This window comes from Pocillopora verrucosa, chromosome 9, assembly GCF_036669915.1.
Source record: "Pocillopora verrucosa isolate sample1 chromosome 9, ASM3666991v2, whole genome shotgun sequence".
Taxonomy (NCBI): domain Eukaryota; kingdom Metazoa; phylum Cnidaria; class Anthozoa; order Scleractinia; family Pocilloporidae; genus Pocillopora; species Pocillopora verrucosa.
Genome location: NC_089320.1, coordinates 17981396 through 17998393, shown reverse-complemented (window position 1 = coordinate 17998393; position 16998 = coordinate 17981396). Strand labels below are relative to the sequence as shown.

Genomic DNA, 16998 nt, shown 5'->3' with positions numbered 1-16998 from the left:
TTGTAACTGCAAGCTAAATTTTGAAACACAAAAAAATTGACCAATAGAAAACTTAAGTTACTTTCATTCGAAGTTGAATGCGTACTTCAGTGAGGCAACCTCAGGATCGGAAAAGAAGCTAATATTTCTCAAGCATTCACTTGTCCATCTCTTTCCTAATAATGGGTTGTGCGTCCTCGTTTTCACAACCTAAATTCAAAAGTGATATTCCAGCTAAGACGACGCTTTTGCTAACAACGAAACAGAAGGAGCTCATTCGGAAATCATGGAAACTGCTTCATAAGAGAAGGGCTGAAGTCGGTGTCAAAGTTTTCCTGACGTAAGTGTGACAAATTAATGAAGTAACAGACTACTTGAATACGGTTATTTTATTTATCTATTTATTTTTAATTTTTTTTGCAAGTAACCAGAGTTCTTATAAGCTAAGAGTGAATAATCTTACGATAAACGAAAAAAAAAACAACAACAACAACGAGTTTACACTCCGAGAATTTGCTGTGGTCTGGAGTTATAAAAACTGAAAATGTAAACTTTTTTTAACATCTTTCTAAAATCACATTCATCCGTCTATGATTTATTTATTTCAGCACTGTTAGTCGTCCGGCATATCTGTTGTCAGTTTTATGATAAGCTGATGATTATGGACAATGAGCACATTAGACTTAGGATCAATAGACTCTGCATAAGTCATTTTTTCTAAGCAAGTCTCTCGTCGGTAAAACTGCATTTAGAATTTAAAAGCTGTATATCATTACCCATCTGATGAATCCTTAACAAGAAAAAAATACTGAATATGCCAAAATTATTTTTATGCTATTTTGCTTGCTACTTTGACTACGTAGAAATTAAAACTTTCGTATTTTGAGTAAGCTGTGTCTGGAGGCGATAAATATACATTTATTTTTACGCGTAAACCTTCCTTTATCAGGCTTGTTACTAGGAGCGAGAACAGAAGAAAGTCATCAGTCATCTGCTACTGTTGCTTTCAATTTCTTTAAAATTTAAAGTGAATAACACCAAGAATATTTCGTCTGCTAATGGGTGTATGATTGCAGGATATAAACTGGCAATGCTACAAGAACATAATTCAATTAGTGTTTGTTGTATATATTGTTTTGATTTCACTGATATTCCCTTTCGTAAATTCAGGCAAATAAAAAAGACTTTAAAAACTTTTATTTATACGTGATAAATTTACCTTTTTTTCAAAATTTCGGGATGCAAGCATGATCACACGTGCTTGCCACAAAATAAGCTTGCCAATGTATTCAGAAAGTGCATCCTGTCTAAATTATTGCCTCAGGCAGATGGGTTAGTTCGAGAGAGTACGTCATCAGTCAAGTGTAATAACTAGTGCGATTGTGTCCGAACCTATCATGAACTCAACCTCAACCCTGTCACCGCTGAGAAAGTAAATATTAGTCATTTTCAGCGCCACGGTTGGAGAGGAGATGACTTTCCACTTTAAGTTAAGAATACCGCGGGGGATAGGATACACAAATTGTATATAAAGTGCAACATAATTTGAGCGTGATTCGTGCATTTTACCACGTTTTTAGAGAACAGCCACCAAAGTTTATCGATTCAATGAGAGAGTCAGAATCACAAGATCAGTTTGGAGATGAACGTCCAGTTGGGGAAAAAGTGTTTTTTTGTGAGATTGGGAAAGCAAACTGAAACCAAATTATGGTTACTTGAAACAAAAGCGGCGGCCGCTTTTGGCGAAATTGGTTTCACGCCACTCTCATTTTTAGTGGAAAATAAAGGATTAGGGCTTATAAATCAGTTAACTAGATTGTATTTTAAACAAAAAAGAATTCTTCTCAAGTTTTATCTGTGGTGTTTTGTGTGCTGGAAGGCAGTGAAGTCAAATGACGAATGCTTCTTTAATTATGTAACTTATTAGCTGAGTTTTAACTGTTCAACATGAGACAATGAAAAGATCTTGGAACACTGATAACAAAATTTTCGAAAGGCAATTTTTACGCACGCTCTTGCTTGCAAAGTCTCAAAGCGCACATGCGTCGGTTTATCTGATGTGCTCATGTGAAGTGGTCACAGCCAAACGTCGAATCCTTTTGATTTTTCTTCAGACTTTTTGAAGACGATCCAGGATTACAAAACATGTTCGCAGAATTCAGAGAGGTGAAACTTGAAGAGCTGGTGCAAACGCGAGAGCTTCACGGACATACCGAGAGAGTGATGCGTGCCGTGGAGAACTGCGTTAACGCGATGGATGACCCAGACTCTTTGCGAGCTTATCTGACGGAGCTGGGAAGGAGACACGTATATCGATCAGTAAAACCAACTGTAAGCAATGTAAGTATGGCGTTTAATGCTGTCTCTCCCAGGAGTGACCAAGATATAATTTCTCCTCACAATTTCAATGTAATATCAAGAAGCCAACTGACGAGAATATCAACAAATATAATAAAGCGATTATCCCCAAAAACTCAGAATAAACTTTACAAGAAATGTCAGGCAGACATTAAGGAGAATTGTCGTTGAGATATTGGGAGTGGAAAGGTAGACAATCTTGAAAGGCTGAGATATTAGGTAAGAAAGGCGCGGGGTAAACGTAACGTCAACCTCGTTTCCAGATCGAAAGAGATGTCTCTAACACGAAACGAGAAAGCTAACATTTCATTTTACCGATCAGCTTAGCATATTTCACTGCAGAGTCACCTTTCTGCGATTCTAGCTGGTGCGCACCATGCACTTGAGTAGTACACTAAGTCAACTACAGGCCAACTGTGTTTTTTCCTTCACTTTTTTTCCTCTTTTCACAACAGCTTCACCTGATTTCCAAAGCGTTGATTTCAACCTTTAAAGAGACCATTCAGGACGAGTGGACTCCTGAACTAGCGGCAGCCTGGGAACTACTGTTGAATTATTTCACTCTGATGTTGAAGGAAGGAATACGTTCGACAGTTGATTGACACACAGACATGTTCTTCCTCTTTCACTCAGGAAAATTAACCCTCTGCGTTGAAATTTAAAAATTGAAAGTCACGATAATTCATCTTGGAACGAATCAAATCGTCTGTTAAACTTTCTCTATGGTTGACTTCACAACTTGAGGTGTTTGCGCCTTTTGTTTGTCTGCCCTGTTCACGCGTGTAAAAACCAGTTACCAAAAAACACACAAATAAGCGGAGGTAGTTGATTTGATTTAATAATTTAAACCACGAAATTTGCACATTATCCATTTTAAAAATACACATATAAAGAAGTTTCTGATTTATGCAAAACGTTTTTATCTTTTAACTTGATAACATGGCACTACTCTACTCTTCTGAATAGACCTTCACGTTAATTAAATTTTCGACGTTTCTAATGCCATCAATTCACAAGAACGTAGAACGATGCGACGCGAGCAGTGCATTGAGCGCAATTTGAGTGAGTGAAGTAAAACGAGAACCAAAGTAATTGTACCAGAGCCAGTTAGAAGAAAGGCGCTAAAAGGTGAACCAATGACAGCTGCTTAGGGCGCTGGGAAACGCTAATGTACGTCGCTTTTTCAGGACCAATCATAGCGCATAATGGCGCGAAACCAAATCAATCCCGGATCACATTCGACACCCACTTAAAAATTTCTCTCGTGAGATTAATCTTGAAACATAATACTTTATAACTTGGACAAACGAAATACCGAAAATAGCTGAATATATAAAACGTTTTAAGTTGATGAATTTTTTTAAACTTTAACTGATAATTCGTCGAGCCGATGGAAATTCGTGCGGGCTGTTTATCAATGGAATAAATTATAACAAAATATCCACTCTTCGATAATTGTTAATCTCTTGAAAAAAATTTCTGCTTTAATTGACAATCGGCCACTCTCGTGAGAGGTCGTCTTTAAAGAGTAAGCACGGGTTCAAATTTTCAACGTCAATTTGTTCGAAGCACGATTCGCACCAATTCATAATTAAATACCATCAGAGTAAAGTTTCTGTTTGGAGCTAACTTTCTCAATCTTGTTTCGAACTTTGGATTGGTGACTTTAAAGTCGGAGTGCTATGTACCACTAAAAAGGATATAAGCCAGAGGTTGGTTGTTCAAATGGCGCTTAACATTAGTCCCGAATTGAAACTAAACCTTGGAAGTTTGCCTCGGTGTAAGAGTCCGTAAAGTTTTTACTATTTTGTTTTGTGAATATCATTTCCTAAGCTCTATCTTGTTTTTATTTCTCTGTTTCTTTGTTCGCTTCTCGTGAATGTGAAACGGGTTCTTTTGCCGAGAGTGAGCCAAGCTTGGTAGAGATGCTCTCTTGTTACAAATTAAACATGCTCATTAGAGCTAACGTCTTGCCAATTTTGTCTTAAATTAACGTAAACTTGCAGGAAACGAAATAATTATACTTAAACTGTCTATAACATCACAAAGTTTCACACAAACCCTGGGTTAGTTTAGTCGCCTTTTGAAAAACCCAGTCCATGTTTTCAGGGGTAAGTTCTGTTTAAAATGAAGCATAAACGCAAGCGAATCCAGTTCGTGTTGAGTGACAATAAAATATGCATTACCCTTCGTAAAAGTTTCCTTAATTCGTTGAAAATTGTCAAAAGATGATGGATCTCGTTCTACTTATAGCCCAGCGCAACGCAAACGAAAAGGAAAAAACTTGGATTTGCAGATTCTTATACATTTGCTAATAATGTCCAAATCGTGAAAATGAAAATAGCTGTCCTGTTGTTTTGTGCTATAGCTGAAGAAACTAGTACGTTGATCTTAAAAGAGGCGCTCGCAGAAACGTGTTTAATTGACGAGAGGAGCCATCGATCACAGTCTGTTTTGGTTGGTAAAAATGAACCAGCTATTGCAATCCCTTTGGCACACAGCCAAAGGAGCACCCTTTCTCGGGCTTGCAAAATTTAACCAAAAAAAAAAAGATTAGTAACCAGGTTTTTTTTCGGTTCAGTCACTGTATTCCTCCTCTTCACTCTCTCCGCTCTCGTCCAAGTCGTCTTTGTCTTCTTCATCTGAATCAGGATCCCATTGTTTGGTATCAACTTCTTTAGCTTCTTCCACATTAATCTGAAAAAGTTTGTAGAAATAAGTTATGCCGATGTCTTTTATGCTCGATGAAACTGAATGTTCTTCAGCCATTCCCCATTCGGAAATTATTAACATCCAACATCTGTTTACCGTTTTGGATTGCGTGCTCTTATGCTCCAACACTGATCTACAGGGAAGTTTATGGTTAGCTTCGCCATTATCGTTAACTATTTCAATCATTCCTGTAGCAGAGGCATCATTGAACACACTTAGTAAAATTACTTACGTTAAAATTTTGATGAACGTCCAAGTCCAAGTAAGAGTCTGATCGTAGAGTGACAGTGTAATGGTACGTTTTGGCTTTGTACGGTGCTTGAAACTTCAGATCCAGCTGGAACGAGAAGCAACAACAGTTTATAATTAATCTATGTGCAAACATCTTCGTTTTCATTTTCGAAATCTCCAGCAGGAAGCATGGACACATAAAATTGTTAACGTTTTCGTCTCCAAAGAGAATGACTTTGAAATGAATTTTCTAGATTAAATATAAGTTCTTGTTTTAAGTTTCAACGATGATGTAATTGATCCTTAAGCGATCGTCAAGTTTGCTTGGTAAGAAACAATTTGAATTCGTGAAAACTTTTCTATTATGGACGTGATTTAGTTTTAGGTATTCTTACGACCATTCAACAGTTCCGCACACCCAGCGATTAAAAGGAAGGATTCTGTCATTTGTTGGTGCAAGAATGGGTGTGTAGAGTCAGAGATCACACAGATACCTTTTCTTCGTCTTTAAGGTTGCATATCATTTGAGGCCGTGTTATTAGCTCTCTTCTTCTGCGATCTGTGACATATATCCACCACCATTCATGCTTTTCCTGTAAAAAAAATTGCAAGAAAAACAGTGAAACTAAACTCATTTGTGGGATTTAAAGATAACGTAATTTTCCTAGGAGGAAACAAAATTCAATTCAAGTCAAACCTCTGGAAAATAAGGCGCATGGACGATATGGCTTTCTTTTGACTTCGGATCCAGAATTGCATCTCGAGTCCTAACTTCGGCTTGCAGTCGATCCCACTCGGCTTCATCTTCAGAATCCCGAGCGCTAACATCATGTGGAGCGTAGCTGTCATCATCTTCACCAGAACTAAGAGGAAAAGAAAAGAAGCCAATGAAGTTCTCAAGAACAATCTTGGCTTTTAATCAAAACGTGTATTTTTCTGTTACCATACGAATATTTTCTAATTTTCCCTTAAGGAGAAGGTAGCTTTACAGTTCCAGCGAGAAAAGAGCCACTATAGCGAGACTTTTTTCAAAATACCTGCTGCTATCCAAGTCAGATTCCTGCTCATCAGGTTTTCTTCTTCCTTTCTTAATTTCTTCAATTTTCTCGTTCGTAGTATCATCATCAGTTTCATCATTGTCTTCCTCGTCGTCCACTTCTTCCTTCTCCGCTTCCACGTCCACTTCTTCCTTCTCCGCTTCCACGTCCACTTCTTCCTTCTCCGCTTCCAAGTCCTCATCCTCCTCCTCTTCCTCCCTCTCTTCTTCTTTCTTGTTCTTGTTCTTGTTCTTCTTTTCATTTGATTCTTCTTTTTCTTCTATAGTTTTCTAAAGAATTAATAGACAGAACAGCGAATTGAAATAATTACTAAGTAATTTTTTTGTCATTCCATCGTGCACGTTCCAGAATCACATGAAAGTGGCGAAATTTTCAAGATGAGGCACAAAAATTGAAAAATTCACGACTGGATCGGCCAGAGGTTATAATGGAAAGACTCAGAAATAGCGGAAGAAAGAAGTAAAAGTTCCCACAGAGTCATTTTCGATCACCGCACATGAGGATAAGCAAACCTGATCCTTGAAATAAGCACAACAAAAACTGAAGATTACTTGTTTTATAAAATGTCAACTTTCTATGTGGAAAACTTCCTACAGGTTCTCTACACTTCAGAGACAGGGCATATAATACACAGTGTGTACAACGTCACTCACTTTTTTTTCTTTGCTCCGACCTCGCAACAAATGAATAAGATATCTTACTTTACGTCATCATTACTTTCAAAGTCATCCCGCGAAAGCTCATCTTGATTTATCGATTTTTTACCTCTTTCTCGTCCTGTGAGTTTTTCTTTTTAGGCTGTTGTTTCACGGGTTTTTTCTTGGGTTGCTTTTTTTGTGGTTTGGCCTTTTTCCCTTTCTTTTTGTTTTTCTGCCATACTTTGTGACCACCAGGTTGTGGTGAACCCTGTTAACAAACACGGGATGGGTTACTACCAAACTTAATTTCTTGACGAAAAAACATTCCCATTTCCTTCCCCCCCCCCTTAGTACCCATTGTAGAGAGCGTATTACTATATAATAAAAATTCAGCAACTAAAGCTGTAAATGTACTGTTACTTCCCACGAATGAGATGCTAAACGGTCACAATTTCACCCCCCCACCCCTCCATGTTATTAAGTTTCTGTGATAGTCCGCTGACACCGTCTCCACTCATTCATTAAATCGTTAGTCGAGAACAGCACTGTGACAGTTTAACATTCCACCCAGCATACAGTTTAATGAAGGAAGACCAGGGCATGACATGTCCCTCTTGATACGAAGTCCAGCTCACTAACTGTTGGACCACCATTGTTAGTTAAAAAAAAAAAAAAAAAGAGAGAGAGAGAGAGAGATATATATATATATATATATATATTTTCCATAAAAAAGTACCTTTGGTTCTAAAGTTTCACTTGGATTCACGCCATTTAGTAGTGGGACATCACCTTCGTTTTCCTTCTCGAATAGCTCCTGTAAAAGTGGAACTAAACAATAAGAAGGGTAGGAATTCTCTCTCACTAGCCTCTGAAGAGGGGGGCTTTGGGGTCTATTATCAGCTGGAAAACCATACCAAAAATCATCCAAAACCGCAAAACCGCAAAAACAAAAAAAAAATTGAATCAAACCAAAAACTGCATGCAAAACCGTCAAAACCTATAAATTTTCACCTCCCAGGTATCAAACCTCTAATTGATCCGATACAATGGCGACAAGTGGAGCATACAGAGGTTTCGTGGCTATACGAATCGAGTGGAGGCGTACAATTGCCGCTCAGATCGAAGTGAAACTGCAACCCAAATGGGCAATGAGCACCAAAACCGAAAAACCAATTTGAAAGTTTTATGGCACAAAAACCGAAAAACCGACCTAAAAAATAGCCAAACCCGCAAAACCGAAAACCCCAATGTCCCCTCGTTAAGGTTTTCTAGAAGTTTCAAGAGGCGGAAAGATGGGGACAGCATACGTACTGTCCCTGCTTCTATCTCCCTAACCTCTACCAGAAAGCAGTTTGCAACACAGGGCGATCTTCAGTATCATACATCGTAGTGAAGACCACAAAAATTGATCTGTCTTTTAAGCTGTGATCTATTTTTTCACCTAAAGTCTTGGTTTTCGCCAAGTGGAAGAAGCAACTCACCCCAAGGTTTCGTCTTTTTATTATAACAGCCACAGTCACTATTGCGCCTGTTGTGATCAGTCCTGCATCATCTGCATCATCCAAGACTGTTAAAAATAAGTTTGAAATGTGAACCTCAGGAAAAATGTTCAGCGCCTCGTCAAAATAATTAGCTTGATTTCCCTACTATTCTCGTTTTATCATTGACCAACTTTGACAATAACGGCCTTCAAGCTAACAACGACTCCTAGAGCATGTCTATAGTTAAAAAAAAAGCAGAAATCATTTTGTTTGGTAAACTTGACAACATTTTGTCTCTTCTCAGGTGTATGCGATAAATTTTGACTCAAAGACTGAAGTGATTATTGAAACAACAAATAAAATGTAGCTCTGGTGTGAATGAACTTCAAAATTTATTTCCATGATAGGAATAAATGAGCATTAATTTGTACTATAATCTAAAAATTAGTTTCACAAATTTAAACTGATTTGAGAGTCTTTCCTGAATAAGAGAGCAATTTGTGCATTAATCTTGTGCTTTCTAGAAATTTGAGTTTCATCCTGATCCACTCAGTTAGTTTGCAAGGACAAGCAAAAAAAAAAGAAAAAAAAAACAGGGGGATCACACTTAACTGAGAACCCTGCCAAATGTATTTTCGCCCCCTATATTCCTTTGCCTCCACTTACTAAGAGACTGGCAAAGTCTTAAACACAGTCATATTGTATCTATGAATACTACACACAATGTTTTCTCGCAGTGTTGTGTAGCTGTAGAGCCTGATGGATAGAGATATGGCCAGAAATGCATGCAGTAACAAAAATGGCTAAGATTCATCAAAATCATCAGATTTGCTGAGCTGATTTTGCTTTGACGTATTTGACTAAAATTTGCCAAAATCATCAAATTCATGAATACTCACTCCTTTTGGCGAAATTACTGCATGCATTTCTGGACACAAGAGTGGATAGATAGCATAACAAACTAACCATGAGGTTTAACCTCCATCTCCACATACGGAAACATTGAACAAACATTCATGACATCTTCATACTGTTCCCCAGTTAGGTTTCGCAAAAGAGCCCTGTAATGTGATGCAACAAGGTGTCAACTGAGTTGAAAAGACAAAATCAGCTCATTAATTACCTACAAAACATTCATTGATTCCATCATTCACTCTTGAATAAATATTGATTAGAGTAAAGACAAGACTGACCTTCTGTCCTCATCTTTCATACTTGCCAGCTGCTTGATGGAACGAACACTTCGCTGTGAACAATGAGTGTCACAAACAATATTATACTCACTCACCGTGATTCTTTGTTTAAATGCCTGATGCATCATGCTTTGCTACCATATAAGAAGAAAGACCTAATTCTGTGAACAGGTCACTTGAAAAGTAACTCAGATTGAGGTCTTACTGAATAACAAACATAAGTGATAACAGCTCCCTCAAGGGAAGATAGCTTGCATATTTGTACCTTAACCTATTCATGCTGGTGAAATTCAATGCTTTAAGTATAATTTAAAATTTTATTTTTGGATAAAATCAAGATCTTCTACCTTTTTGGTGGTGAAGTGTCGCAAATTTTCCTGACTGAGATGAGGCAGTTGTAACAAGGGAGACTTGGTGTCCCACAGCCCCTGAATTATCATTTGACTGACACGCATGCAATTCTCCACTGTCTCCAGCCGTGGTGTGTTTGCAACTGAAAAATGTATAAATAATCATACATCTTGCAAAGAAACCATAAAGATGCAGTGGCTTTAGCATCCAGGACTTCACATCAAAAGATCAGGGCTAGCTCCATGCATTTTGTTTTTTAATCTTGGCCAAGACACTTTGCTCTCACTGCCTCTCTCAAAAAATTTCCAGTGGCCTTATCAATTTGTTACAAGTTATGGTAGGATGGACAAATCATATATGGATTTGATTAAACTTTATCCACTAGTTTCAACATACCTCTTCCTTCTTTGGCCATGCCAACCAGCTGTGACACACAACTCACCATTTCTTGAATGAGGAATGGACTCTTTTGAAGTATTAAGTCAAGATCTGAAATGCCAACATGACAATAAGGTTTTTTTTCCTTTGAATAACAGATAATGATCATTTGTTTATTTTACTGTATTAGACCTTTACAGAATATCCCATTTCAAAGGTCCTTTGCCAGGCCCTAAGCCACCTCTAGTCTTAAGTGTCCAGACACAACTCATTCAGTAAAATGGTACAAAATCAGATGGGATATGGACAATTCATAACACAAAGGGTTTACGATAGCAGGATTTCACTTTATCTTGGATGTAAGGAAGCCCATGGGCTAATCAGTACCATGAATATACACAATTCTCATAAAAAGACTTTTCCCCTGCCTCACCTAATTTGAGCGTGAGCCGTGGAAGCTCTAGGCGTGATAAGTGAGCATGGATCAGAGCTCTTGCCTTGATGCTGTAAGGGTAACAAAGTGGTGCCTCTTTGTTCTTGTCCCCCAGGTTCGGCAAGTCTCGCATGAGCTAACACAAGTCACAAATGAATCAGACAAATGTAATAAGGCACAGATAACAACATTATTTTTATGCACTAAACTATGAACCCTTACCCCCTAAAATCAGTATGCATATTCTCCATACAGTTCTCTGTACATTTCTTAAGCTGCTAGACAAGGAGGATTTGTTCAACAATCAAGAGCCTCTTTAGTTGGCGATCATTTCCTTATTCTTGTCACCTCAATATTTGATGCATCAGTGTTATTGTAGCAAAAAAATTAGACACTAGTCCCTCTTAAGCACGCAAGGGTTAAGTTAAAAACAGACATACCCATGGCCCATTGTCTCACCTCTGGTAGCTCTGAATTATCACTAGGCCTCCCCTGAACTTCATTATTGTGACCTTTTTCAAACTCCAAGGACCCAGCCAAAATCATTAACACACCTATGAGAAGAGCATTCTATATAATTCTGAATAATCCCCTAATTAATCTTTTTCTTCATTTTCATCTCTTGTCTGCTTGATATTGTAATGATATTGTGAGGAGACATTCTGTGTTTGTCAATCACAGGAGTTATGAGTTAGGTGATCAGTGATTTATAATGGTAATAGGACTGAGTGCTAATTCAGTCTGTAATCATGCAAGTGATTAACAAAATCGGATGACCGCAAAGTGGAAGTCCAATTTGTCAATCACTTACATGATTACAGACAGAATTGGACAACACAAAGTCCTGTTACCAATTAATCATAACCATTACAATTTCTGAAAAAAAAAAAGTACATCTTGGACAAACAGCTCCAGTAGGGACAATGTCTAAAGCAAAAAATATTTAGAAATTTTGTTTTGGGTAAGTGGTTGTTGCTATAATGGTTATTGTGATCAATTCTGTCATTGGTGGATTTAGCTGACTGAACTTAGTATGATTGGCTGCTTCAACTGTCCAATTACAGCCAACTGTCCAATTATACTGTCTGATCACAACTGTATAGAGTGATTAGTGATATATAAAGCAGCTAATGCACCAATCACATTTGAGGAAACTGTAATGGTTATGATTAATGCTAAAACTGGTGTGATATAGTGTAATATACTGTACATGATATAGTTTCCTTCTCGGCAGTGTCAAGTTACTTGAAAAAATCCTTTGAGCAGAGAATTTGTTGTGTGGTTCTCCTTTTCCACAATATTACAAACTGAGTATACATACGTTTAGATTGCATGGCTGGTGTCTTGAGAAAAAAGTGGATGTACAGCTGAGTGGTATTCAAAAGGATTTGTTCACAGCTATACTGGATTGACTTGTACCACCATGTCCCCTGGTCAAAAATTGAGAGATGTGAAGTAAATGTGTTGGGCTTGATAATACACAAGTCACAGCATATTGAGCTGTGTGGCTGTGCAGCAAGGTCTATCAAATCTGTATGGTATAAATTTATTAATTTAAGAGGAACACTAAATCAAAATTGCTTCAAACTGGTTTGATTTGTATAATTACTCTTTGTTCCAGATATGTTACCATGATCCTTACAAAAAGAAAACACAAATCAGCCTACCTTTTATTCATTTTAAGCTGAAATCATGCAGCAATGATACTAAAATCAAAATATTGAGTTAGAAACGTACCACTGCAATTGGAAGGATCACCATGAAGGCAAGTCCATAAGCTCCCAAAACCTAAATTGCACATAAGCAGGAAAATGATATCAGATTTTTTTGCCAATATAAACCTGAGAAAGCTCATCATACGTATGGACTTTTACCTCATAATATAAAAATTTTCCTAACAGTGGCCTATTTCTAAGTAACTTGTGTTATGCCTTTTATGTCATATGCTACGGAATGTTATTTCCATGTACAAGGATGAGCACCAGGACCCAGTTTGAAAAATGAAATGAAAAGTAGTTTCGAAACAGACCATTAAAATGTTCATTTCAGCATTTTACTCTGCTACAATGATATAGTTGACTAAATTTTCATGATCACTTTTCAACACCAACATTGTGTATCTGCTAAAAGAAAATCTTGAGTTTAGAAATAGCAAATTGTCTTTGTTTTACTGAGTGTATGAAAAAATGTACTTTAGCATAAAGGGCATCTACTTAGCTTGCTATATTATGCCCTTCTCCATTTTCTTTATCTTGTTGTAATTATTCAAAGGTTGTGATTGTTGAAATGGAGGAAATAAAAAATGAAAAAGGAATTTATTAACTAACCCACATGGAATTTTCCTTGCTAACAAGCCAGGAAGGTAAGGCTATTCCAAAGCTTGTTGCTACAAAATAAAGTAGAATGAGAAATTTTATTTTTGTCTCTGTGTTGACTTTTCTCCCAAAAAAGTAAACCATCATTTACATGTTAAGGTACATTTACATCCACCAAATTGGAGGTGGCTGATGGGGGATATTTACCTAGCCACAAAGTGGAAACTTCAAGGTAAATATCCACTACTAGCCACCGACACTGAGTTAAAAAGTTGTTTTAGTATATATAATAAACAATGAGGTAATGTAGAGCAAAAATAAGATCTTAACTCATTTATTCCTGCAACAGTTACGATATTTTTGGGTACAAACCTCACGCATGTTGCTTGGAGGTGAATAGAAAATAATATTCAGAGTTTGAGTAGCCAATCAGAGCATGCCTTCAACATTATCTACTGTTTTGATTAGTATATACAAATCTTTATTTATATAATTATACACCTTCGAACAAAATGGAGTTAAAGAGATTTCAAAAAACATTCCTTGAAGTATAATAACCCTTGTAACTTGTTCATCTTGTCTATCACTGATAATGAAATTAACCATCAAAATAAAAAATATTTGACACTAGTGACATATTAAGTCTTACACACCCCCAGGTCCATCAGGGTTACCATGTTCCTCCCAATTTTTTCGTGATTCTTCATTAGTTAACCTAGAAATTAATAATGGTTATTTAGACACATATTACAAGTTCTCATGAACCCCAAATATTTGGAGAGATTGAAGTGAAAAAAAATTTTTTTTTAACTTACGCTTCATATGCTTTTGCTATCCTCATGAACTTTTGGGAATCACCAGTGTCCTTATCAGGATGGAATTTCATGCTGAGTCTGCGATACTGTCGACGTATATCTGCCGTGCTTGCACCCTAATGGAAAGACAAGGGGAGATTATAAATGCCAGTAAACTGAGTGTACTTTTCAACAGAGTGTGAAAAAATTAAATATATCTGATGAAAAGAAAATCACAGAGGCCAGTCAAGGTGAAGGAAAAGCTCACAAACAGCCAAAAAGATCAAGTTAACACAAGAAACAGGGTTAACCCTTTAACTCCCAAGATCTCATTAGTAATTCTCCTTACTGTCTCCCATACAATTCACATGAAGTTAGTTTGGAGAATTTGGAATTGGATCAACAAATAATCCCCTAATTGATGTTTTTCTTTATTCTCATTACTTGTCTGCTTGATATCATATTGATAGTGTAAAGAGAAATCCTCTCTGGGTCATTGGTGGGACTTAAAGGGTTAAACACATATCAATTTGTGACTGGTTTAGTTGAATAATAAGTGATTATTTGAGAGAGTGGCATTACATCTCAGGACTAATCACAGAGGGACAAAAAGAAAAAAGAGTGAGAGGCTGGATTACTTGTGCTTTCCATGCTCAGCTGAAACTTGCACTGCCAAAATTGTGTATCACAGTAAATAAAAGGCTGTAATTGTGGACACATCATCAAGGTCTGATACTTTGTAGTCAGTTGACCTCAATCTAATAATTCCCAGGAAGTTTTTGTTCAAGTACCATAAAATTAATGTAAACACTGAAGTCACAAAGGCCAATCACCATTAAATATTTTTGTTTTTGATATCTGTTCATCACATAAATCACTGAATAAGATGTATGAAAGGAACAGATTGTTGTTGAAGTTAGTCAAGGAAAGACTGAGTTGATGTACAAAATTGTCTTGGAGTCAGCAGTTAAAAATAACTAGCAGTGTAAAATGAGCACACTCTTGGCCAACACTGTAACTTGACAACCATATTGTTATTTCAGTGAAACTACTTTGAAAAGACAAGTTTTTCAACTTTTGTTACATGTAGTCTCATTTTAATTCACAACACTTAAGAACATTTTAATCCAATCAGCTTCTCAAAGGAGGTCAATTTTTTTAACAAACATGCCTTTTCCAACTAAAACCATTGTCTGCAAAATTGTAACATTGACAATATTCTAAATACTAATCTGTGTTCACAGACAACATGCATGTAACGCCTTATTTATAAACTTTTTTCATTTCAATCGTTTACAATTACTCACTCTGTCCAACTCTAAGACAGCATAAGGATCATATTCAGCAAATTCTCTTTCAAATTGAGACACTTTATATGCTCCAATAAAGAACAAAGCCCATAAAACTGCTATAGCTGAAAGACTAAAAAAGAACAGGTACAAATCAAATTAAGATGACAGATAATAAATATTTTTCATAAAATAATATCTTTGGTTCTGATTTTGGATCTTGATTCTCCTTAAGTTAAAACTTATCTTTGTACATCAACACCTAGAAAGAAAATAAAGAAAAATTGTTCTTGAACTTAGGTATAATTGAACCATTAAAGGTTTGTTCATTGATATGTTGTAATATGACACAATCATGAAAAAACAAAAGTCTTGGAACGAACTTCAAAAGAGGAAGGTATAGCAAGTTAACAGAGAGAATTAACTTCTCCATAAAAAACATTCAATTTGGCTTGGTTTTGATGGTTGAAACTCGGTCTACGCCCTAGAACATAGATACAGTACAAAACTGGCGTACAAAACTGTGGTAACATAAACACTCCCCCCCCCCCAACCCCTTCATTTCTCTGAATGAAATATTATGATTTCTTTATTAATACCTTTTCAAGGAAGTGCACACAATATCAGATAACTAAATTAGAACATACCGATAAGTAAGCAATGTTATAGTTGATCCTTTGTCCGTTAAATCTATTCTACTTTAATTCTCTTTTGGAAGGTGCGCGACCATTTACAGTAAGCTTACAATTTATCCCAGGTAAGCAATGAATACATTTGCCTGAGATGTACACATGTTAGGTACTCGTACGAGCAATACTTCGCCAAAATTTTACTTGATTGAGCTAACTAGAGTTCAGGACAACTAAGTAAAAAATCAATATTTATCTATGTTTCATATATGTAAATGGCGAGTCTATTTACTTGGAGATGTACCAAATATAACGGAATAACCTCGAATTTGGCTATTTTCCTTTCAGCCAAAAGATGGTGAAATCAAACAGACCAAGATCTAATAATTTAAAAGCAAAAAATTTGACAAAATCATTCTTAAAAATAACAAAAAGGGAGCGCATCGAAGATCCAAAAGACACGTCATTCTAAAATTACAAGACAGATGATTGTAACAAATTACCTCACATAGCGAATACTCTTCGATTTCGGCTCCTTTTTACGCAACGATTCCCGTTTTTCTACACATGGTGGACATCTACAGATTTTGACTGTTTCTTTCTGATCCTCTGAAATGGGTGTTAAAAGCACATGGGTTAAAATATAAAAAAATAATAAATATAAGGTAGAAGACGGCCATATGGTAAGAGATCCAAGCTGGCCGGAACTAATTCTAACGCCGCCTTCTGAGTGACTGACTCACACGATTTCGAACTTACCTGGCAATTTTGTGACCTTCCATACATAATATGTTAGGGGCACAAGCACTATACCAAAGAACGATAGAAGAAAGTAATAAAAAGTTGTGCCTTTTTCATCGTACTCGAATTGAGCTCCCGCCATCTTGATAGAGAATTATAGCTGTTAGCGGTTTTCAATGTGGTAGATGATTCATGTATGAGCCATTATTATGTCCTCAATACGTATTATGTCCTATACTTTACATACATGTAATGTACTTTACATACAATACCCTAACACACATACAGGGTTAAACAAGGCTAGATACAGCTATATACAGCTCTACAGGACTATACACAGCTATACAGGGCTATACACAGCTATATAGAGATATACACAGCTATACAAGGCTATACAGAGCTATACAGGGCTATACAC

At 36.6% G+C, this 16998-nt stretch overlaps 2 protein-coding genes across 2 annotated transcripts; one reads left to right on the top strand and one right to left on the bottom strand.

Annotated features, from left to right (window-relative positions):
- Positions 1-267: 267 nt before the first annotated feature.
- LOC131793562 (neuroglobin-like) lies at positions 268-2939 on the top strand. The gene is made up of 3 exons (XM_059110973.2): positions 268-319; positions 2094-2319; positions 2793-2939. The coding sequence occupies exons 2-3, from the start codon at positions 2125-2127 to the stop codon at positions 2937-2939; spliced, it is 342 nt and encodes a 113-aa protein (XP_058966956.1). The 5' UTR covers positions 268-319; positions 2094-2124.
- Positions 2940-3149: 210 nt separating this feature from the next.
- On the bottom strand, positions 3150-16729 carry LOC131793678 (translocation protein SEC63 homolog). The gene is made up of 22 exons (XM_059111126.2): positions 16599-16729; positions 16343-16448; positions 15229-15343; positions 13943-14058; positions 13781-13842; positions 13140-13198; positions 12550-12600; positions 12134-12242; positions 11272-11366; positions 10813-10948; positions 10398-10490; positions 9998-10143; positions 9651-9703; positions 9424-9518; positions 8458-8543; positions 7713-7790; positions 7104-7244; positions 6318-6607; positions 5978-6143; positions 5775-5873; positions 5282-5386; positions 3150-5034 (listed from the first exon to the last, which is right to left on the bottom strand). The coding sequence occupies exons 1-22, from the start codon at positions 16720-16722 to the stop codon at positions 4915-4917; spliced, it is 2445 nt and encodes an 814-aa protein (XP_058967109.2). The 5' UTR covers positions 16723-16729; the 3' UTR covers positions 3150-4914.
- Positions 16730-16998: the final 269 nt, after the last annotated feature.

Excerpts from the sequence above, each read along its gene's own strand:
- LOC131793678 (XM_059111126.2), bottom strand. The coding sequence starts at position 16,722 with ATGGCGGGAGCTCAATTCGAGTACGATGAAAAAGGCACAACTTTTTAT. Across the intron at positions 15,344-16,342 it reads AAGAGTATTCGCTATGTGAG|TCTTTCAGCTATAGCAGTTT; the intron begins GTAATTTGTTAC and ends GTTCTTTTTTAG. Across the intron at positions 9,519-9,650 it reads ATGAAAGATGAGGACAGAAG|GGCTCTTTTGCGAAACCTAA; the intron begins GTCAGTCTTGTC and ends ATCACATTACAG.
- LOC131793562 (XM_059110973.2), top strand. The coding sequence starts at position 2,125 with ATGTTCGCAGAATTCAGAGAGGTGAAACTTGAAGAGCTGGTGCAAACG. Across the intron at positions 2,320-2,792 it reads TAAAACCAACTGTAAGCAAT|CTTCACCTGATTTCCAAAGC; the intron begins GTAAGTATGGCG and ends TTTTCACAACAG.